Source organism: Syngnathoides biaculeatus, chromosome 13 (genome assembly GCF_019802595.1).
Source record: "Syngnathoides biaculeatus isolate LvHL_M chromosome 13, ASM1980259v1, whole genome shotgun sequence".
Taxonomy (NCBI): Eukaryota; Metazoa; Chordata; class Actinopteri; order Syngnathiformes; family Syngnathidae; genus Syngnathoides; species Syngnathoides biaculeatus.
Window position 1 is genome coordinate 26219718 of NC_084652.1, and position 24719 is coordinate 26244436.

Sequence of the window (24719 nt, forward strand, 5' to 3'; positions counted from 1 at the left end):
TAGTCTCTAACTCGCACATGTTGTATCAGTGCCTTTCTCAGGACAGCAAGCCCAGAAAAAGCTGCGATAATTACAGTTTCGATGAAGGTGAAAGAGGGCTAATTGGACTGTGCAATCTCTGTTGCCAACATGCAACCATTGACTATTAGTCTTTTCATAAGTAATTAACAGTTGAGCCAGCCACAATGATTAAGAAGTGCTTTCCAGATTTAAAATTATATTTTCAGCATGAGCTATATTATCCATCCAGCCATCCATCCATTACCTACTGCTTTTCCGGGTCGGGTTGTGGTGGAAGTAGCTTCAGCAGGGATACCCAGACTTCCCTTTCCCCAGCCTCTTCTTCCAACTCTTCCGGAGGGATCCCGAGGTGTTCCCAAACCAGCAGAGAGACATAGTCTCTCCAGCGTGTCCTGGGTTGTCCTCAAGGTCTCTTTCCGGTGGGACATGCCCGGAACACCTCACCAGGGAGGCGTCCAGGAGGCATCCGAATCAGATGCCCCAGCCACCTCATCTGGCTCTTCTCAATGCAGGGGAGTAGCGGCTCGACACTGAGCCCCTCCTGGATGACCGAGCTTCTCACCCTATCTCTAAGGGAGACCAAGGACACCCTGCGGAGGAAACTTATTTCGGCCGGTTGTATTATTTGATATTTCAGTGCTTTTAAAAAAATTATTTAACAAAAGGAAAGCCCTGTAGCTCAGTGGTTAGAGCACTGGTTTGATAAACCAGGGGTTGTGGGTTCGTATCCCACTGGGGCCTCCACTCCCTGAGAAGGGTTGCGTCAGGAAGGGCATCCGGCGTAAAAATTGTGCCAAACATATGTGCGTTCATCTGAGATGACACGCTGTGGCGACCCCGAAAGGGACAAGCCGAAAGAAACTTACTATTTAACAAAAGGAAAATGTACAGTATCAGTAAGAAAAGCAAAGCAAATTTATTTGTATAGCGCATTTCATACACAAGGTAACTCAATGTGCTTTACATGAATAAAGGCCTTTGAAAACAAAGAGAGCATTTAACAACATTTAACAGCATAAAAACAATAAAAATAACAAAATATTTTAAATAGACAATTAAAACCGCATACAGTGTAAGTAATATGATAAGTGGATATATTCTAAAAAGAATGAGGGGAAAAAAAGAGTTTTAAACCTGGATTTAAAAACATTCACACTTGGGGCTGACGTCACCTCTGCTGGCAACTTATTCCATTTGTGTGCAGCATAATAGCTAAATGCTGCTTCACCATGTTTGCTTTGGACTCTGCGCTCCACTATTTGACATGGGTCAGTCTATCTCAGAGCTCTACTGGGTTTGTATTCTGCAAGCATTTCTTTCATGTATCCATTCATCCATTTTCTTCGCCGCTTATCATCACCAGGGTCGCGGGGAGTACTGGAGCCTATCCCAGCTGACAATGGGCAGGAGGCGGGGTACACCCTGAACTGCTTGCCAGCCAATTACAGGGCACATTGAGACAAACGGCCACCCTCACAATCACACCTGGGGGCAATTTAGAGTGTCAAATTAATGTTGCATGTTATTGGAACGTGGGAGGAAACCTGAGTGAAACCCACGCAGTCATGGGGAGAACATCCAAACTCCACACAGGCAGCTCCGGGATTGAACCCGGGACCTCAGAACTGTGAGGCCAACACTTTACCAGCTGCACCGTGCCACCTTTCTTTCATGTATTCAGAACCTAAATCATTTAGTGATTTATAGATCAGTAGCATGCTCTGACCGCTTTGTTTTCGTCAGAATGCGAGCTGCAGCTGTTTAATACTCTTTTTTTTTTTTTTTTTTTTTTTTGGGGGGGGGGGGGGAGTCCAGTCAGAAGACCATTACAGTAGTAGAATCTACTAGAGATAAAAGCATGGATAAGCTTTTCCTAGTCTACTTGACACATACAGGATTTCACTCTAGATATGTTCTTCAGATGTTAGAAGGCAGTTTTTGTGATTGATTTGATATGATTGTTGAACGTCAGGTCGGAGTCAATCAGAACACCAACGTTTCGGACTTGGTCTTTGGTTTTTAAAGATAGAGAGTCCAGTTGTTTACTAACAGCCATTCTCTTTTCTTTATTGCCAAAAACAATTGTCTCAGTTTTGTTGTGATTTAGTTGAAGAAAAAATTGGCTCATCCAGTTATTTATCTGATTTAGACAGTGGCACAATACCTCAATTGAACTGGAGACACTGCTAAATATAACTGTGTCATCTGGTAATCAAAATTAAAGTTTTGAAGAATTTGATCCAAGGGTAGCATATAGAGGCTGAACAGGAGAGGTCCAAGAACTGACCCTTGAGGGACCCCATAGGTCATTGCCATTCGCTGAGACCGAGCACCTCCAATGGTCACAAAGTAGCTCCTTTCCGCCAGTTAGGACCTAAAGCATTTGATGACCGTTCCACTTAGTCCTACCCATGTTTCCAACTTGTTTAGCAGTATATTGTGATCTACCGTATCAAAAGCCACGCTGAGATCCAACGATACCAAAATTGACACCTTTCCTGAGTCAGTATTCAACCATCATCATTTAGCACTTAGATAAGAGCAGATTCTGTGCTGTGATGAGTTCGGAAACCTGTTTGAAATTTGTCAAAAAGTCCATTTAAATTCAAGAAATTGCTGAATTGAATTAAAAAATACTTTAAGAACCTTGGCTATGATCAAGAGATTTGAGATGGGTCTATACCTTGCTAACATGGAATCGTCCAGTGCTCTGTTTTTAGAAGAGGCTTAACAGCAGCTACTTTGAGAGCTTTGGGAAAATCGCCAGACTGAAGTGAGCAATTGATTATTTGCTGCAAATCAGGTAGCACTGACTTCACAATAGTTTTGAAAAAGTCAGATGGTATTGAGTCAAGACAGCTCGTTGATGGTTTCAACAGCTGAACAGTTTTCTCCAGAGTTTTTTGGTCAACTGTATCAAATTTAATAGAATTAATAGAGTTTTCTCTGGGTGGCTTCTGATGTAAGATCATTCCATGTTTTTGCTGTTTTGTGCTGACATTTGACCTAATGGATTGTATTTTTTCACTAAAATAACAAGGAAAGTCATTGCATTTGTCAGCTGTTACGAGTTCTGGATCTATCTGATTCAGGGGGGGTTGGAAGCTCGTCAACAACAGCAAATAGAGCATAAGTATTGGAGTATTGTTAAGGTTCTGACTGATGATTTCACAAATGTGTTGCTGTCTAACTCTAACTCTTGGTTAAAATTACAAAGACACTGAAGAGGTCATTGTCAATTTGGAATTTCGTTTTTCTCCACTTGCGTTCTGCATTCCTACACTCTGATTTAGATCTCTTCACCATCATTGTGCTCCTCCACAGTATTCTAGGACGCCTCAGGATGGTCTTAGTTTTAAAAGGAGCAACAGCATTCATGGCATTTGTGATTTTCAAGGTGAAATTGTCCAAAGGTTCATCACTTGTCTCAGCATTCACAGTCTGGGGCACAGTCACAGTCTCCATAAACTTAGTGGCAGTACTCTCATTTATGTACCTTTTCCTAATAGGTTTTGTGAAGTTTTGGAAGAATCTGTAATTTAAAAAATACACAAAAATGGTCAGAAATAGCCATATCCTTAATATCAATCGATCGAATTTCAGCATCCTTAGAGATGACCAGGTCTAAAATGTGACCGTGAGTGTGAGTTGGACTGTTCATATGTTGACAGACGTCAAATGTGTCTTGTATTGCAGAAAGTTCTTTGGATGTTTTTTCCGTGTTATTGTCAACACAAATGTTAAAGTCCCATGTTATGACAAAATAGCTGTACTCAGTACAAATAACTGACAGGAATTCTGAAAAAGCCTCCATAAATTTTCCACTGTATCTTGGAGGTCTATAAATGATTAAAATGATAACCTTTGGGTCACGCTTAACAAAAAAAAACACACAGATATTCAAAAGAGCTAAAATCACCCAGTATAATTTCTTTACATTGGAATAATGATTTAAAATTAACAGCAATACCACCACCTTTTTTCCCTGTACAACACTTGTTCATAAAATTAAAATCTGATGGTATTGCCTCATTTAAAATGGTATTACAGCTACTTTCTGTTGACCACGTTTCATTTAACAACAAAAAGTCCAGACCATATGTTGTAATGTCATTGATCAACAGTGATTTGTTACCAAATGACCTGATATTAAAAAGAGCTAGTCTCGCAGAAATGGCTGGAGAGAATAGTTCAATGGACTTACATTTTATCCTCACTAAATTGGAAGTTCTACTTTTTTGGTGCCATATCTTTTTGACCAAATTTCTGTCCCTTGTAATTACAGGGATGAAATGTAGGGGAAATGTCTGAACCCAACCTCACTAACAAGCATGCTTTAGACACTAGCAAATAATTTAAGGCCAACAATAACCAAAAATAACCACATTTCAGTATATATGATTGGCCAGCCACGGTGGTTGACAGGTTGCAACATACGCCCCACAGTTCTGTGGACTGGGGTTTGAATCCCAGCCTCACCTGTGTGGAGTTTGCGTGGTCACTCTGTGCCTGTGCCTGTGTGGGCTTTCTCCGAGCACTCTATTTCCTTGGACATCTTAAAACCATGCATGGACAGTTGATTGAGGGCTAAATTGCTTGTAGGTATGAATGCGAATGGTTGTTTGTTTAAGGATAGCTCCAGTGCTCCCATGACCCCTGTGAAGATAAGCAGCTCAGAAAATAGATGATTAGTTCCGCGTATGGTAAATGTAGATGATTGTCTATAAAGTATCAGGCTACAACAGCCAATTGATGATACAAAAATGCAACTGATGCAAAGAGGCGTTAGCATCTTGTTGAAATAGACTGACCTGAGTTAATCTGCAAGCATTAGTGAAGAGCAATAATCTCTTGAGTTAATCTTTATCCTGCTGATGACTAAAATAGGACAAACTGGTTTTACTATCAACACTGTAATAATGGTTGTTGTAAAGGTAATTTGGTATTTTTTAAAAGATCTTTCTGACAGAAAAATTATTGTATTCTCTCAGACAGACAGGTGACACAGGTCTTCAGAATGAGGGCTCTCAAACCAGATAAACAGTAGATTAATTTGGGATTCTGTACAGGTAATATAGTACATGCTCATCTAGTGAAGGACAACAGCCAAGGAATAAAATATTGTGGAAATATGAATTACAAAAGTCGAAACCAAGATAAGGGCTGACGATGTCCTTTTCCTTAATGTTGAGCTATACTTAGTTCCTTAAAATGAAAGCTAAAATTAACACATCCGTCTGACTGTAAATCAGAAAAGAAAAAAAAAAAAAATGATTATTCTTCAGCAAAGTGGACAGAGTGATGAAAATATCTAAGTATCCATCCATACATCCATCCATACATGATTTTCTGAGCCACTTATCCTCACAAGGGTCACAGCCTAACCCAGCTGTCAACAGGCAGGAGACAGGGTACACGATGGACTGGTTGCCATCCAATCACAGGGCACATAGAGACAAACAGCCAGACTCACAATCACACCGAGGGGCAATTTAGAGTATCCAATTAATGCTGCATGTTTTTTGGATATGGGAAGAAATCCGAGTGTCTGGAGAAAACCCACGTAGGCATGGGGAGGACATGCAAACTCCACACAGGCGGGTCTCCCGGGACCTCAGAACTGTGAGGCCAACGCTTTCCAGCTGTCCCACTGTGCCAATGAATATCTACATAGTAATTTGACTCATAATGCTGTACAAACATAAGTTGGAAAAAACATTTTTGAGCGACTGGGGAGGCAGTTAATTTGCTCAAGGGTGTGCGTGTGTCAATTTTCTTGTTGAACTGAAACAATATTTGACAATATTGTTTCAATCAGAAGTTCTCATTCAGAGTGGGGAAAAACTCTAACTGACCTTTGTTTAAATTTAGTAATTTTAGTTTTCTCTATCGGTTGTTTTCATTAGGGTAGATAGGAAGGGCTGGATCATATCAAGTTGAGTTTGGGCAAAATAAGGCAGAAGCTACCCAAGAAAATACAAAATTCACAATAATTTCTACATCAGCCAGTCAACCAATGGTTTTCAAATAGGGGGCCATGACAGAGATCTGGATTCTGAAAAGTTTGAAACCACTGGCCTAAATTAATTACAAAAAATTGTCAGATAAACAACATTGCATAAATTAGAACTTTTACAACTTTATGGCCCTAATTTTCTGCAATGTTCACTTATAGCAGATTTTATAGTATTTTGGTTGACAAACTCTTTCTCCTTGGACTATCTCCTTCCATCTGATTCTGGATTAAAGACTTTATTACAAACCGTCCACAGTATGTCTCCCTATCACAGTAGAGATATTAACATTGTTAAGGAGTCTTACCATCCTGGTCATCGCCTGTTTTACCTGCTGCCATCTGGCAGGCGTTACAGCTTCCATACAACACGGACAAGCAGGCTCAAAGACAGCTTTTTCCTGAGAGTCATCAACTCCCTCAATTTAAGACCACTAAATTTAAAATATCCATCTATTCATTTTCTTAACCATTATGCTCACAAGGGTCATGGGGTGCTGGAGCCTATCCAAGCAGTCAATGGGCAGGAAAGAGGGTACACCCTGAAGTGGTTGCCAGCCAATTGCATAATACATGGAGACAGATAACACTCGCACTCACAATCACATTGAGGGGCAATTTAGAGTGTCCAATTAATGTTGTATGTTTTTGGGTTGTGGCAGGAAACTGGAGTGCCTGGAGAAAATCCACGCAGTTATGGGGAGAACATGTAAACTACACACAGGTGGGTTGGGATTGAATCCTCGACCTCAGAATTGTACCGGCTTAAATATAAAATTATAAAACAAAATTATGAAACTGCACTTTCTTGTTTGCTGTTCTTTCAGCAACATTGGATTACAGATGGGTAATAATCCTACCAATGCTCAAACATTGGGAATAAGGCTGAAAAATACACTAGATTTATTTATTTATTTGTTTGTTTGTTTGTTTGTTTAAGCAAGAACTGTGCCTTGAATGTTAATATTTTGTCCGAGTTATTCTACCTCACATTTAAGATATTTTATTTTACTGGTTCAATTTCTTAGGGAAACATGCTCGTTATCTCGTTGCTTCCAGTCATATAATGACAATAAAAGCTTTTGATTGATTGAATTAAACAGTATAGGAAATTTTTTTAAAAAAGCATAATGTAGAAGTAAAGGTAATAATATTAGTTCTCAATACACATTAATTAGTTCAGTGATGTTTGTAAAAGTGCTTGAACCAGCATTCAATATATTCAAGAATTTGACTTTTAATATCACATACCAAGTGGTTTTGCATGTCCCTTACAGTGAATACAGTTGTTACTCACCATAGAAGGGACCCAGGTTTGCATCTCCAGTGAGTGGCATGGCTTGAACAGCAGTGGAGTCTCTGCAGGCGTACCGGAGTGGTGCCATGGTGCTTCAACAGCAAAAAGACATCAGGAGGAATGAACGAGGTAGCAGATGAGTGAGAATGAGTGTATGTTTGTCTGTTTCTTTCTCTTCTCTATCTCTCTCTCTCTGTCTCTCTCTCTCTGTCTCTCTCTCTTGCTCCCTCCCTCTCCCCCCCCCTCTCTCACTCTCACTCGAACTTTCCTCTATCACTCTCTCTCTCTGTCTCTCTCTCTCTCTCTCAATACCTTATGTCCATTTGGTGGTGATGTTTGTTGGTAAACTTGGTAAAGTGGTAAAGTTAGCTTGGATCTTATGTTGACATTCATTTGCATATGTTCCAGTGTACTTGACCAAGATGTTTTGACACCTGTAGGTTTCCCCAATCCCTGGCTACAGAAACTAGGTGTAAGGACATGACATGTCACCTTTCTGTCAGGGAAGGAGCCTGAACTGGTGCATGAGGTTGAGAAGTTCTGACTACATACAGTAAGACTCACCTCTCTGCACCTCTTGGGCTTTGGTACCAGCCCTCTTGAGAGGGGTAGGACTCTGCTCCACTCTGGAGCTGCCCACGATGAGAGGCACCAAGCCCTTGTGGGTATACTTATTCCCCACTGGCTCGGCGCCTATATGTTGAGGATTACCCCAATGGAGGATAGGGTCGCCTCCCTCCGGAATCAGGTGGGGGACGGGTCCTAACTGTTGTTTGTACCTTTGCACCAAAGAACAGTTCAGAGTACCCACCCTTGTTGGAGTCCCGAGTGGGGGAATTCATGAAATAGTCCATCATCGAGCCGTCACCTTATCGTGCTGCAGGGTTTTATGTTTACCGATGATTGTAAGAACTAAGTTGCCTGGGGCTTTACGCCCCTGGTAGGCTCACCATTGGCAAAGAGGATCTCGGTGAGGGACCAGACAAAACATGGCTTCATAAACCCCTATGCATCCATCCATCTTCTACCGCTATTCTGGGTCGGGTCACAGGAGGTAGTAGCTTTAACAAGGACACCCAGACTTCCCTTTCTCCAGCCATTTCATCCAGCTCTTCAGGGTGGATCCCAAGTGGTTCCAAGGCTAGCCGAGAGACATAGTCTCTCCAGGCTGTCCTGGGTCATCCCCAGGGTTTCTTTCCAGTGGGAAGTTCCCCATAACACCTCACCAGGGAGACATCCGGGAGGCATCCTGTTCAAATGCCCTAGCCACCTCATCCGGCTCCTCTCAATGTGGAGGAGCAGTGGCTCGACACCGAGCCCTCTTTATGCATATAGTATACCAAAACAAACAAGGGATTTGTCTCTGGTCGTTTGAACCCCTCTCGTACGGCAACAGATTGACAGATTTGAGACACAATTAAATGATTTGAGACATTGATAAAAACAGTTACTCAGCAATAAAAGTTGCTCGTAATCTGGTCGTGGCATTACATTTTCTAATTTTTGTTGATAACTGTCCTCTAGCAATTACAGGACAGTTGTCAGTCCATGTGCACCTATCTCAATCAAACTTCTCTTTGGTCTTCCTCACACAGTTTTACCTGGCAGTTCCATCCTCATCACCCTTCTACCAAAATACACCCTGCGCTTGTATCCGGGATCTTGTTCTTTTGGTCACGACCCACAGCTCATGCCCATGGGTGAGGGTAGGAACATAGATCGACTGGTAAATTGAGAGCTTCACCTTTCAACTAAGCTCCCTTTTTACCATAACGGACAAATACAAAGTCCGCATCACTGCTGATGCTGTACTGATCCGTCTGTCGATCTCCCGCTCCATTCTTCCCTCACTCGTGAACAAGACCCCAAGATACTTGAACTCCTCCACTTGGGAAGGATCTCATCCCCGACCTCGAGAGGGCACGCCACCCTTTTCCAACTGAGGACCAGAGTCTCGGATTTGGAGGTGCTGATTCTCATCACAGCTGCTTCACACTCGGCTGGGAATACGCTCCAGTGAGAACTGGAGATCACGGCTTGATGAAGCCAACAGAACCACATCATCTGCAAAGAGCAGAGATGCTATGCCTCGGCTGCGGTTAGAAATTCTGTCCATAAAAGTTATGAACAAAATTGGTGACAAAGGGCAGCCTTGGCGGAGTCCAACTCTCACCAGAAACCAGTCCGACTTATTGCCGGCAATACGGACCAAACTCTGACAGCGGTCGTACTGGGACCAAACAGCTCGTATCAGGGGATTCGGTACCCCATACTCCCGAAGAATACACCCCCCCCCCCGTCCCCACCCCCACCAACAAGACTTACCCGAGGGACACGGTTGAATGCCTTCTCCAAGTCCACAAAACACATGTAGACTGGTTGGGCAAACTCCCATGCACCCCCGAGGATCCTGCCGAGGGTGTAGAAGTGGTCCACTGTTCCACGGGCAGGAGGAACACCACATTGCTCCTCCTGAATCTGAGACTCGACTTCCCGACGGACCCTCCTCTCCAGTACCCCTAAGTTGACCTTACCAGAGAGGCTGAGGAGTGTGATCCCTCTGTAGTTAGAGGACAACCTCTGGTCACCCTTCTTGAAAAGGGTGACCACAACCCCAGTCTGCCAATCCAGAGGCACTGTCCCCGATGTCCACGCGATGTTGCAGAGGCGTGTCAACCTGGACAGCCCCACAAAATCCAGAGCCTTTAGGAACTCCGGGCGAATCTCATCCACCCCCTGCACCAATCACAACTCGCTCGCTGTCTGGGATGCTCAGAACTACTTAATCTAGTTCCTTCCAGAATTTCTCTTTCAACTCTCGGTTACATCATACCTGTGTGGCATAGCCGCTAACCACATTATACATAACACCCTAAATTTCAAATTTTAGTCTCATCACTCGATCTGATACTCTTTTCACCTCCAAGACATTCTTAGCCAGCTCTTCCTTTAAAATAACCCCTACTCCATTTCTCTTCCCATCTACTCTGTGGTAGAATAATTTAAACCCTGCTCCTAAACTCCTAGCCTTACTACCTTTCCACCTGCTCTCTTGGATGCACAGTATATCAACCTTTCTCCTAATCATCATATCAACCAACTCCTGAGCTTTTCCTGTCATAGTCCCAACATTCAAAGTCCCTACACTCAGTTGTAGGCTCTGTGCATTCCTCTTTTTCTTCTGACGACGGATCCGGTTACCTCCTCTTCTGTGTCTTCGGCCCACAGTAGCTGAATTTCGACCGACACCCTGCAGGTTAGCAGTGCCGGAGGCAGGTGTTGTTAACCCGGGCCACGACCGATCCCGTATGGGATTCTTTAGATGAACGCTCATATTTTTTGGCACAGTTTTTACGCCGGATGCCCTTCCTGACGCAACCCTTTGCATTGGGACCGGCCTACAGATTGCATTGGTTTGTGCCCCCATAGGCCTGCATTTCGCTTTGGCGACCTCTGACAGGAAAAACTGAAAGGAAAAGAAGAAGAAAGGTGTGTTGCCCTGTATTATGTTGTTAGTCATTTTTATTTCATGTCTCCTTTTTATTTGTGATGGGATTAAAGATAGCTCCAGCATTAACGTGCCATCTTTTCCTTATTATTATCATATTTTTTCTCAGTTGCCTGTTCTTTTCTTTTCTTTTCTTTTAATTTCATCTATTTACATACAGTGCCTTGTGAAAGTATTCTCCCCCCTTGAACCTTTCGACCTTTTGCCACATTTCAGGCTTCAAACATCAAGATATAAAATATTTTTTTGTCAAGAATCATCAACAAGTGGGGCACAATCGTGAAGTGGAACAAAATTTATTGGCTATTTTAAACAAGTGGTGTCAAACATACGGCCCGCGGGCCGGAGCCGCCACACAAGGAGGTTTGTTCAGGCCCACAGGGTGATTTAAAAGTGAAAAAATGCATAAAACACAAGGAATAAATACTCAACTTTCATCCAGAGCCAACAAGTCAGTGAATAAGCGATAAAAGCCAGCTATCTAATTGCTAGCGAAATAGCATTTACATCAAAGCCGTATTCCGATGGTGACTTGTTAAACGATGCAAGATGAATGCGGCTTAACTCGTAACCATCCCAGCCCAGGAACAGACTGCGGGGGGTGCAGCCACTTTTACCATAGACCCATACATATAAAAACCTTGTGTTACCAGGCAGCTTTTGTCTTCTTTTTCGGGCTATCGTGCCAGAAGACACACGTCTCGTGTGCGGCAGATACCGAGATAAGACCCGGACGTCTGTATTGCACATTCCTTTGTAATAAATCCATTTGCTGTTAACTTTTTCGAATCATTGGTCATATCTTCCTTGACTCGTGAACACGCGTAGGGTCCAAACTCGCAAATCCCTACAAATGTAAGATATAGTAGACCAGAGTTCTGATTAAGTTTGTGAATAATGAAATATTTTGGGATATTTGGGGAGGGGTAAGGGCTATCGGGCTCACAGCCTGGCTCTCCTTTGATAATTAAATTAAAACATATTTTTTACAGACACTTGATAACAGAAAAGTTAAATAGAGTTAACTCCTATTCAGAAGGCTGCATTTTTAAGAAATTCTTGTCCATTCTTCCTTACAAAACAGCTTGAGCTCAGTGAGGTTGGATGGAGAGCATTTGTGAACAGAAGTCTTCAGCTCTGCCCACAGCTTCTCGATTGGATTCAGGTATGGACTTTGACTTGGCCATTCTAACACCCGGATACATTTATTTGTGAACCATTCCGTTGTAGATTTGGCTTTATGTTTTGGATCACTGTCCTGTTGGAAGATAAACGTCAATTCCAGTTTCATGGAATGTCACCTCTTTGGCAGGGGAGGAGCCCGAGTTAGTGCATGAGGTCGAGAAGTTGCACCACTTGGGCTCTGGCACCACTCCTCTTGAGAGGGATTGGACTCTGTTCCACTCTGGAGTTGCCCACAGGGAGAGATGCCGAGCAGGTGTGGGTATACTTATTCCCCCCTGTCTTGGGGCCTGTACGTTGGGGTTTACCCCAGTGGATGAGAGGGTAGCCTCCCTCTGCCTGCAGGTCGGGGGACAGGTCCTGACTGTTGTTTGTGGTTATGCACCAAACAGTAGTGCAGAGTACCCACCCTTTTTGGAGTCCTTAGAGGGAGTCCTGGAGAGCGCCCCCTCTGGCGACTTCATCATTCTGCTGGGGGACTTCAATGCCCACGTGGGCAATGACAGTGAGACCTGGAAGGGCGTGATTGGGAAGAACACCCCCCCCTCCCCACTCGGTTAGAATTCGAGTGGTGTTCTGTTACTGGACTTCTGTGCTCATCACGGAATGTCCATGACAAACACAATGTTCAGGCATAAGGGTGTTCACATGTCTACTTGGCACCAGGACAGGGTGCAGTTTGATTATCGACTTTGTGGTTGTTTCATCGGACTTGCGACCGCATGTCTTGGACACTCGGGTGAAGAAAGGGGCGGAGCTGTCAACTGATCACCACCTGGTGGTGAGTTCGCTCTGATGGTGGGGGAAGATGCCAGTACGACATGGCAAGCCCGAACGTATTGTAAGGGTCTGCTGGGAACAGCTGGCAGATTCCTCTGTCAGAAGGAATTTCAACTCCCACCTCTGAAAGAACTTTGCCCCGTCCCAGAGGAGGCGGGAGACATTGAATCCGAGCGGATGATGTTCCGCGCTTCCATTGCTGAGGCGGCCGACCGGAGATGCGGCCGTAAGGTGGTCGTTGTCTGTCGTGGCGGCAACCCACAAACACGTTGGTGGACACCATCAGTGAGGGATGCTGTCAAGCGGAAGAAGGAGCCCTATCGGGCAGTTCTGGCTTGTGGGACTCCCGAGGCAGCTGATAGGTATCAGCTGGCCAAGCGGAATGCAGCTTCGGTGGTCGCTGAGGCAAAAATCCGGGTGTGAGAGGAGTTCGTGAGGCCATGGAGAACGACTTCAGGATGGTTTTGAGGAAATTCTGGTCTACCGTCTCAGTGTATAGTGGGGTCGGGGGCTCTGCTGACCTCAACTCGAGATTTTGTGAGTCGGTGGGGAGAATACTTTGTAGACCTCCTCAATTCCACCAACATGCCTTCCCACGAGGAAGCTGAGTCTGGGTGCTCTGAGGTGGGCTCTTCTATCTCTGAGGTTGAGGTCACCGAGGTGGTTAAAAAGCTCCTTGGCGGCAGGGCCCCGGGGATGGATGAGATTCGCCCGGAGTTCCTAAAGGCTCTGGATGTTGTGGGGCTGTCCTGGTTGACACGCCTCTGCAACATCGTGTAAACATCAGGGACAGGATTGGCAGACTGGGGTGGTGGTCCCCCTTTTCAAGAAGGCTGACGGGGGGGTGTGTTCCAAAATATAGAGGGGTCACACTCCTCAGCCTCCCTGGTAAGGTCTACTCAAGGGTACTGGAGACGAGGTCAGTAAGTCGAGTCTTGGATTCAGGAGGAGCAATGTGTTTTTTGCCCTGGCCGTGGAACAGTGGATCAGCTCTACACCCTCGGCAGGATCTTCGAGGGTGCATGGGAGTTCGCCCAACCAATCTACATGTGTTTTGTTGATTTGGAGAAGGCATTTGACCGTGTCCCTCGGGGAGTCCTGTGGGGGGTTCTGCCGGAGTATGAAGTACCAAATCTCCTGATACGAGCTGTTCGGTCCCTGTATGACCGCTGTCAGAGTTTGGTCCGCATTGCCGGCAATAAGTCGAACTCGTTTCTGGTGAGAGTTGGACTCCGCCAAGGCTGCCCTTTGTCACTGATTCTGTTCATAAGTTTTATGGACAGAATTTCTCGGTGCAGTCGAGGCGTAGAGGGTATCCGGTTTGGTGGCCTCAGCATTGCATCTCTGCTCTTTGCAGATTATATGGTTCTGTTGGCTTCATCAAGCCGTGATCTCGAGCTCTCACTGGAGCGATTCACAGCAGAGTGTGAAGCCCGGCTGGGATGAGAAGCACCTCCAAATCCGAGACTCTGGTCCTCAGCCGCAAAAGGGTGGCATGCCCTCTCTTGGTAGGGGATGAGATCCTTCCCCAAGTGGAGGAGTTCAAGTGTCTTGGAGTCTTGTTCACAAGTGAGGGAAGAATGGAGCGGGAGATCGACAGACGGATCGGTGCAGTGTCTGCAGTGATGCAGACTTTGTATCGGTCCGTTCTGGTAAAGAGGTAGCTCAGTCAAAAGGCGAAGCTCTCAATTTACCAGTCAATCAACGTTCCTACCCTCACCCATGGGCATGAGCTGTGGGTCGTGACCGAAAGAACAAGATCCCTGATACAAGCGGTCGAAATTTTCCTCCGCAGGGTGTCTGGGCTCTCTCTTAAAGATAAGGGTAGAAGCTCGGTCATCCGGGAGGGGCTCAGTGTCGAGCCGCTACTCCTCCACATCGAGAGGAGCTAGATGAGGTGGCTGGGGCATATGATTCGGATGCCTCCTGGACGACTTTCTGGTGAGGTGTTTCGGGCACGTCCCACCGGAAAGAGACCCCGAGGACGATTTAAGACATGCTGGAGAGACTATGTCTCTCGGCTGGTTTGGGAACGCCTTGGGATCCCTCTGAAAGAGCTGGAAGAAGTGGCTGGGGAAAGGGAAGTCTGGGTATCCCTGCTGAAGCTACTTCCCTCGTGACCCGACTCGGAAAAGCGGTAGATAATGGATGGATGGATTGTAAGACTACACAGTCTAAGGATGAAACGGTTCAGGAATATAAAGCTAAACTTTACCCGGTATTTAAAACAAATAGTGGCATCGCTGAGGATGGAGACCCCAATGATCCCTTCAATCAGCAGTTCAAACAAGCAATCCTCTGTGGCCTGAAACCACAAATAATGTCTTGGCTAGAACAAAACACGGTTACACTTCCCACGGTCTCTGTTGATAAATTTATGGCTCATGCAATACGTGCAGAAAAAGTAATTGAAAACAAAATAAAGGAAAAGGCACAGGAAATTCATTTGCGGGAAGGGGCATAAACATACAGTCCATAATTTGTACAGATCGGAAAAAGCAGGGTCCAAAGTTCCGCAGTTATTGGAGGGATGGCTGACCAAGTAAACAGGTAGTTTAATTCATTTGGGTTAACGTAATATGACGAGAATTTTTGTAGACAATGTTTAATCTGTATAAAAAATAATCCACAGGGTAATGTAAAACCAAAAAGGGGCTCATTTCGAGAGCATGAGCATCCATTCCATACAATACATAAGGATTTTATTCAATTGTCTAAATCACAAGGTTATGAATACTGTTTGGTAATTATTGATGTTTTCATAATTGGTTGAAATATTCCCTACACCCAAACCAGACTCTTTGACGGTGGCTAAAGCAATATGTAAAAATATATCAACATTTGGAATCCGAAGAGTTGTCGAAAGTGACAATGGTTCCCAGAGGTTTTCAGAGCACTTCAAGACAAATCGGAAAAGGCACTGTATTTATCACCCACAAACTGCGGGGTTGGCTATGAGAACAATTGGTACAATAAAAAATAAGTTGGTCAAAACTATGAAGGAGATGGGGAGGCCATGGCCTGACTGTATTGACATTGTAAAAATTAATATGCATATCCTGCCTGTAGTAGGGAAAAATCTAATCCCTTTTGACCTGTTGTATGGAAGGCCATACACAACACCCGACTTAACACTGAGAACAAAGAATGCCCCGGACTCATTACATGACTTGGTCTATTATATGAGGAAGATGCTTGAATATCGTGAATCTCACCACGTCATTGAACTGCCAGATATGGCATTATCCCCACAGGATCATTGACGTCCAATCACAATTGGAGACTGGGTCTTCATCAAGGTCATCAAGAGGAAAACTTGGTCGAGTGAGCAGTGGGAGGGGCCCTACTAAGTGCTGATCCCGACACCCACAGCTGTGAAGGTGGAAGGATTAATTCCAGGTGAAACACCGGCTGCTTGGCAACCTGGCAACAGGGTACCATCCCAAAGCTCCCAGAGGTGAAGTGTTTCTACAAAGGTTAAGTGCTGGTAACCTCTGACCTGCACTGCAACGATGCGCAACACCATCAATCAACGGCTGATCATCGCAACCAGTCTCCTTGCGATCATAGGGACACTGGAATATGGAATATGGCCTCTTCATTGTGAATCTGAACTACGATTGATACCAGTGTGAGCAGAAAAACTGAAGGAAAGACCTAGGCGTGAAGCAATACAAAAGAAAAAAAAAAGTCATGGTCTGGTTTAACTACCCCGGTCAACAGTGCTCAAACCAGAGTAGTCATGTCTCCTTAATACAAGTCTGTGTAAAGGTAAATTAAACTCTCTCATTTAAGATCCCATACTCTGAATTAAAATATGGAGGGGGAAAAAAAGTCTCAAAGCACCAACAAGTCTTTCCCGAGGAGTTTATCACTATTATGCCATGATTGGGCAGCGTCATAACTCCCGGGGGAACATGGTAGCATATTCGGGAAAAGATTAGGAACCACATCCAACAACCACTCTGGCCAAACAATGGAAATCTATAATAAAATTGACCCGACTACCAGACAATATAGTAATAATGATAAATGTGACTAATCTGAAGGGACTATGCACATTTATTCTGGGATTGACAATCTGGTGTTGGGGTGGTTTAATGACGTCTTCGCATGTGTGTTTGATGTTCCATTACCCTTGAAAAAAGGGGGCAAATGAGATGAAAATTATATGTACAACCATATGATCAAATGTAATGTTCCAATACTCTCAAATATAATTCCAATATTACAATAAACAATATTAACCATATTTATCCACACACATAATTGTATAACTATTATTACTGTTTCATTAAAACAAGTAATCTCAGTTTAAAGGAATAACACATTAACTGCAAATCTGGAAACACAGGACACTGCCACCCACGCTTAAGTTTTTACTGGCTCCATATGTATATCAGCTAGACATAGATAACAGTATTGTTTTTTGTCTTTCTGGCTCTCTCACTTTCATATAACCAAAGGACTTTTAGTCTGAGCTAGTGTAAGGGGTGACAACTCACAAAACCTGTACCCTTCCCTCTCTTTGCAAAGATTTTCCTTTCTTTTGTAATACAAATCCACAAAGACAAGATTTTGTCCTTGCTTATGGTTACACTGGTTACAGGTTTCTTTTTGGGGATAGGAATGATTATTGAGGATTTCAAACAGAAGGGGATGAATGCTTGAGTTAGTGAGCGGTTGAAGATCTTGCTGAAGATGCTGGATAGCTGGTGGGCACATACACTGAGCACCTTGCCTGGTACTCCATCTGAGCCAGCAGCCTTCCTGGGGTTCATGGCCAGGAGCATACACACATACTCACATTATTCTCCTGTACAGTGAGTGGGGAGTTATTGGAGTCTAGTGGGGTTGGGAGGAACAACGGAGCAGCTGAATGTTGCTCAAAGTGAGTGCTGGGATAATTGTAAATATAGTTATCATGCATTTGCTGTACAATGAAGAAAGTGCTTTGCTCCAATAAAGAAATGCTTGCTATAGAGCTTTATTTAGCGATCCAGAAGGAAACAGATCTGTGCTCAAAATAGGAAGTACCCGGCTACGTACCCGCCAGTCTGATGGAAGGCAACTGAAGATAATCCAAAATGACTTTTGCCACAGTTACTGTACCATTTCCAAAATGGGTTACTAAGCAGTTTCCTCTTACTTGCATGGCATATAGTAAAACAAGAAACCAACATTTCTGCCCTCCCCCCTGGGGATGTTGTCATTGTGAAAGCAAATAAAAGAAGGGGTCAGATTAGGACAGCATTAGTGCATTGTTGAGATTTGTAGGGTGAAGTTCTTCTCCATTCTCCTTGCATTTTGAAAACTGATAATGAGTGTCTCCTCCTGTCATGGTCCTGCCAGTCCGTGTCCTGGCTGTGCCGGTCCCCGACATGGCACACACCGGCAGCAATCAGTGAGGCACACACATACGCCTTGTTCCCCATAATTACCACGTATACAAATAGGATCCGTCGTACGATCTGGCTTTTGCCAGACCGTTGCCTCATACCTCGTTCCCACACTCTCGATTCCATTCCTGATCTCCTGTGTACTGACCCCTGTCTGCCCACTGACCTGCCTCTCACACCTGACGACCTTGTGCTGCTTCCATGGACTGTCTGCTTGATCCCCAACACTGGACTAAATAAAACGTTTCCCGAACCACCTCTACGTCTCCTGAGTTGTGCATTTGGGTCCAATACCGTGTTCTGATCGTGACAGATCTGGCCATATAATGGACCCTCCTGAATCAGCTGCGATCCATCAGTCCCTGCAGATCCAAGACAGACGTATCGCCGAGCAGGAAGCCATTCTGCAGGTGACTATTTACAGGTTACAGTAGATATGTGCTCGGGTGGAGTCGTCGTTTACATCCATGTCCAGTGCTGCCGACATCAGTCCGACAGCCACCGCCGCCCCGAGACCAAGTCCGCCCACGCCCGCTCCCCTGCCGGTCACTGACACCCAGTGGACCATGTGTACGCCACTCTCCCGGCCCGAGTGGTTCTCCGGAGACACGGGTAATATTAAACCCTTCCTTGCCCAGTGTGAGCTTCACTTTGAATTGGAGCCATCCACCTTCCCCACTGACTGCTCACGGATAGCCTTCCTGACATCCCACCTGAGGGGGACAGCAGAGGCCTGGGCCACAGCCGAATGGAGCTGCAGTTCTGATACCTACCGCATCTGAACCTCCTTTGTGGGTGCTATGACGCAGGTATTTCAATACGCGTCCCCGGAACATGAGGCGGCGGCTTATTTGATCTTGCTCCGGGAGGGGCATCACAGAATTGCGGATTACGCTTTTGAGTTCTGCATCCGAGCGGCGTAGAGCCAGTGGAATGAGGCAGCACTCCTCAATGTGTTCTTTCAGGGGCTCTCGACCGGGATTCAAGAACTCCTCGTAGCAGTGGAACTGTAAACAAACCTGGACTCGCTCACTTCCCTTGCCCTGACCAGAGACTTGCGATACAGGGGAGGGTCAATGCACTACATGGAGACGCCTGACGGAATCTTGTACCAGAGACCACGCGCCAAATGTTCCAGGCTGTTGAGACTGAGCCCATGCAAGTCGAGAGGGTCAACGGGTCCCCCGAGGAGCGGCAACGATGCCGGCGAGAGGGTTGATGTTGTTGTGGGCGGTTGGGCAACCTCATTGCGTCGTGTAGCCCGCACGACCTGCACTCAAGGTGTCCACGCCAGTGAGTATAAATCAAACCGCGGGTGGTTCGACGCGGTCCCTGCTTCAGGTTCCTCTAAGCGCAAGTGGACGCTCATGTATGGCTATGACGTTCATCGACTCCGGGTCAGATGCGAACCTCCTAAACCCGCGAGCAGTCAACTTATTGGGCTTGAAAACATTTAGGACACAGCAACTACGGCACGCTTATGCGGCGAATGGCAAGTTTTTGTGCTGTATAACCCACCGTACACAGACTCTGGACATGACATGCCCTGACGCGCACACCGAACGTCTGAGCTTCCATGTCTTCGACTCCCAGAATAGTGACATCATTCTGGGGAGCCCCTGGCTCAAAAAGCACAACCCCCTTATTGACTGACCCTCTGGAGAAATCAAATCATGGGGCTCGAAATGTGGCGTTGTGTGCGTCACACCCCCTGAGAAGGGGGACCTGTCGGTCACTCCGGTAGTACCATGGGACTTGCACCCAGAGTCAGCCTTGTCGCTAGTGCCTCCATGCTATTCCAACTTAAAAGAAGTATTCTCTGAAGCAAAGGCGAAGTCTCTCCCGCCTCACTGGCCGTTGAATTATTGCCCAGCACCTCACCCCCCACATGGGAGACTTTTTTCTCTTACAGGCCCGGAACACCAAGCGATGAAGGACTACGTAAAGGAGTCGCTGGCGGCGGGCCTTATCCAACCCTTGTCTTCTCCCACTGGAGCTGGCTTCTTCTGTGTTCATAAGAAGGACACAACCCTGTGCCCCTGCATCAACTACTGGGGCCTAAACAACATGACTGTTAAGAACAGGTATCCCCTCCCCCTTATCACCACGGCCTTCAAGCTACTGTAAGGGGCTTGAATTTTCACCAAATTGGACTTAAGGAGCGCATATCATCTGGTGGGCATAAGGGAAGTGGACGTCTGGAAGACCCCCTTCAACACGACCATGGGCCACTACGAAAACCTAGTGATGCCGTTTGGGCTCACTAATGTGCGAGTGGTATTCCAGAATTTCAACGGCGATGTTCTGCGTGAAATGCTGAATAAATATGTTTTTGTCCATCTCGATGATGTTCTGATTTTCTCTGCAGACGAGAATTCCCATGTCGGGCATGTCCGGGCTGTGCAGCAGCAACTGCTGCGGCACAACTTTTATGTCAAAGCAGAAAAATGCGAATTTCACGGGCCCTCCGTCACGTTCCTGGGTTTCATTATAGCGGAGGGGGAAAAACCGTATGGACCCCAGCAAAGTCAAATCTGTTCTTCAGTGGCCCACCGCCACGAACTGCAAGGAGGTTCAACGGTTCATCAGATTCGCTAACTTTTATTTTAAGTTTATCAGAAACTTCAGCTCCATAGCTGCCCCCTTACAGGCGCTCACGTCTCCCTACAACTCTTTTGAGTGGAACGCGGCCTGCCAGGCGGCCTTCACCAAACTCAAGGCCTGCTTTACATCAGCCCTTTTCCTCTTCCTGCACAACAGAGAGGCAGTTCATCGTTGAGGTGGACGCGTCGGATTCCGTCCTGGTTCGTGGTCGATGCCAACTTAATTTGGGACTTTCACTGCACTCACCCTGATGCGCTGGGGCCGGGCAATAAGGGGGCAGGGTGCTGTCATGGTCCTGCCGGTCCTTGTGCTGGCTGTGCCGTCCCTGACACAGCAATCAGTGAGCTGCACACCTGCACCTCGGTTCCCGTAATTACTTCTTCCTTTCGGCTTGCCCCGTTAGGGGTCGCCACAGCGTGTCATCTCAGATGAACGCATATTTGTTTGGCACAGTTTTTACCCCGGATGCCCTTCCTGACGCAACCCCTCTGCATTTTAGCCGGGGAGTAATTACAAAGGATACAAATGGGACTTGTCTCACGGTCTGGCCTTTGCCACATTGTTGCCTTATGCCTCGTTCCCGCACTCTCTTGATTCCGTTCCAGATATCCCGTGTACTGACCCTTGCCTGCCCACTGACCTACCTCTCACGTCTGACGACCGTGTTACTGCTGTTTCCGTGCTTGATGCCCGACACTGGACTGAATAAAAACGTTTCCCGAACCGCCTCTACGTCTCCTGAGTCATGCATTTGGGTCCAACACCGTGTTCGGGTTGTGACACCTCCTTATTTTGAATGATACTCATAAACATAACCCTGGTGAACCCGACATTTAAATTGGTCTTTCCAGCCCGATTCCAAGATACCTGAGGTTTCTAGGAGCTGAGTTAACGTCTAGTTAAAAGACCTTGGCCACGGCATTTGAGACCCTTTTCTGGGGAATGGACCCTGGCTCTGCGTCTGGGGAATGAGGGTTGACGGGAAGCCAAAGGAGGAAGACAACTCTGAGTGAATAACGTACTCACAGCTCATATGGATGAGTGAATCGTGCGTCTAGAAAACTGCTGCAGAAATTAAACCCTGACAATACTAGTCCCTCTCAGATATCCAACAGAGAAGTCATCAAAACAGAGAAAAGGGTGACAGTATCCAGTACGAACATAAACTGTGCATGCGTAAAGTGTTAGTGAAGGTTCACTACCTCATTTGAACAGGAAGTTTTCGTGACAGCTGCTGAGGAGGCAAAGGCAAGAATTCTCCGCCACATTGTGGTAACGCAGCCCTATAGGGGCACAAGCCAGTGTAATCTGTAGATGTGTGTGTGATGGTCTGAGTGCTCCTGGTGCTGAAAAGTCTTGTGATTAATGCCAATGCGCATATATTAATGCACATGTGCATATATTAGTGAACTTCCAGCCAGTCTGAAACGTCCCCATCCATGCTTCAACATGTGCCATTCGACAGTGTTCATGTTCACTAAGGATGTCTCAGAAAGACGAACACATCGAACGTACATATATGTATATATCTTTTTATCAACTTTTGTTTTAATATTAAGTTAAGGTTAAGTTATAATGTATGTTAGCTCCCTCTATTTAGAAGAAGGGGTACTATGAGACTGGGGGATTTCCCAGTAAGCCTCTGATACGTACCCAGACTTGCCCTGTTAGTAACGCATGTGCATTAATCACAAGGAGACTTTTCAGCACAGGGGAGCGCTCAGAACGTCACACTAGTCCCAAGCCCAGATAAATGCAGAGGGTTGCGTCAGAAAGGGCATCCAGCTTAAAACTGTGCCAAACAAATATGAATGTTCATCTAAAGTGTCTCCCTCGCAGTTCTGAGACCTGGGGTTCAAATTCCACTCCCACCTGTGTGGTGTTTCATGGGATGCATGGGATTTCTATGGGGACTCCGGTTTCCTCCTACATCCCAAAAACATGCATTCATTAGAAAGTCTAAATGAGGGGTATCAAACTCATTTCGCATTGTGGGCCACATACGGTCTCGGTAGTTGTAAAGAGGGCCAGATCATTAAAATTATACCATACTCTGCTCTAAATAACCAAAATATCATGTCTTTCCTTTGTTTTGGTGTAAAGAAGCACAAGAACATTAGGAACATGTTGAAATTTAATGAATATTCCTTTTACAAAACATTTTATGAAACATCATATTTCCTTGGACAAATGTGCAATTTACTTTTATCATTCACATATATGCATTGTACAAAAGCACGAAGCTCTAAAAAGTAATTGGTATTGAAAAATATAGTAATGCACAAACATTACATGAGATTTATAAAGAAACGATTTTTAAACCATTTACAAATGTGCAAATAAAATCTAAATGTAATCATCTATAACTCCCACAGCTCACCTCACCACACCTTACAAACTAAGGAGTGTGCTATTAAATGTGTAAAGAAGAAAGTATTCACGTCCTGTTGTACATGAAACACACATACAGATAAACTCTTCAGTAACAGTCAATGTCTCATCAACTCCACGAATAAATAAGACCAGTTGTGCCACGTTTGTGATGACAGTGCTCTCGTCAACTGCAACGGAAAATTCAATGAATGACTTGACTCTCTGTTTCAAATGGCTGTCTAAATCTGCTGATAGGTCTGAAATCCTCTTTGCTATAGTATTCCTCATCAGGCTAATATTGGCAAAAGCTTGTCGATTCTAAGTTCAGCCACCTTCATCATGCATTGTTTAACAAAGTCACCGTCGGAATACGACTTTGATTCTCATGCTATTTCGCTAGCTATTAGGTAGCTGGCTTTTACTGCTGCTTCACTGACTTGTCGGCTCTGGATGAAAGTTGACTGCTGTTTCCTCAGACCCGCCTGCAATTCATTGATCTTATCACTTCGCAGTTGTCCTTGCAAGCCATCATATTTTTCGTTGTGAAGAGTCTTGTAGTGCCGTTGAGTATTATATTCCTTCAATACCAACACTTGTTGCAAATACACCATGCACAAAGGTTTTCAGTGCATTTCTATAAATAAATAGGACGTGGTCAATTTTCATTAAAAATTCTCCACTGGGTACGTTGGTTAGTATCTACTTTTCTCCGTTTGGATAATGACATTTTGGCTAATGAGGGTGTAGGGAAGGGGTAGAGACGAGTTGCAGGCTACCAAGACTGACTCTGACAATCACGACCGGGAATGTGATGGGTTTGATGGAGAACTTGCCGAGCTGTTCATTTCTGGTACATAAAATGAGGACATGGATTTGTTGGTGACAATTAATTAAAAAAGAACATAAATAAATACATTGTAAAATATTTTAATAAATTACAACCGAAAATAGTTGTTTAATCCTTCAATAAATTACAACCATACACAATTTTGCTCCGGCTTTCTTTTTAAATAGCGTGTATACTTGCTACTGTATATTTAAAACTACCCATCCACCTTTTAACGCTTTTCCGAGTCAGGTGGTGGGGGCAAAAGGAAGCAGCTCTTCCGGAGGGATTCCCAGGCCTGCCGAGAGACAAAGTCTCTCCAGCGTGTCCTGGGTTATCCCCAGGGTCTCTTTCTGTTAAGACATGCCCGAACACCTCACCAGGGAGGCTTCCGGGAGGCATCCGAATCAAATACCCCAGCCACCCCGTCTGGCTTGTCTCAATGTAGAGGAGCGATACCTTGACACTGAGCCTCTACTGAGCTTCTCACCCTATCTCTAAGGGAGAGCCCGGAGGAAACTAATTTCGACCGCTTGTACCCGGGATCTTGTTCTTTCGCTCCTGACCCACAGCTCGTGACTACCAGTAAGGGTAGGAACATAGATCGCCTGGTAAATTGAGAGATACGCCTTTTGACTTAGCTCCCTCTTTACCACAATGAACCAATGCAGACGTTGGACCGATCCACCTGTCGATCTACCGTTCCATTCTTCCAT

At 45.2% G+C, this 24719-nt stretch overlaps 1 protein-coding gene across 5 annotated transcripts in view; it reads right to left on the bottom strand.

The window, feature by feature from the left end:
- slc44a5a (solute carrier family 44 member 5a) overlaps nt 1-24719 on the bottom strand; it is a 151484-nt gene that overhangs the window by 111124 nt on the left and 15641 nt on the right. For 4 of the 5 annotated variants that reach the window (XM_061838550.1, XM_061838548.1, XM_061838547.1 and 1 more), the window contains exon 2: nt 7332-7423. In XM_061838550.1, coding sequence (XP_061694534.1) covers nt 7332-7419 — 88 coding nt within the window. In that variant the 5' untranslated portion in view covers nt 7420-7423. Of the gene's footprint in view, nt 1-7331; nt 7466-24719 lie in introns of those variants that run through there. The other variant, XM_061838546.1, reaches the window with a different exon arrangement.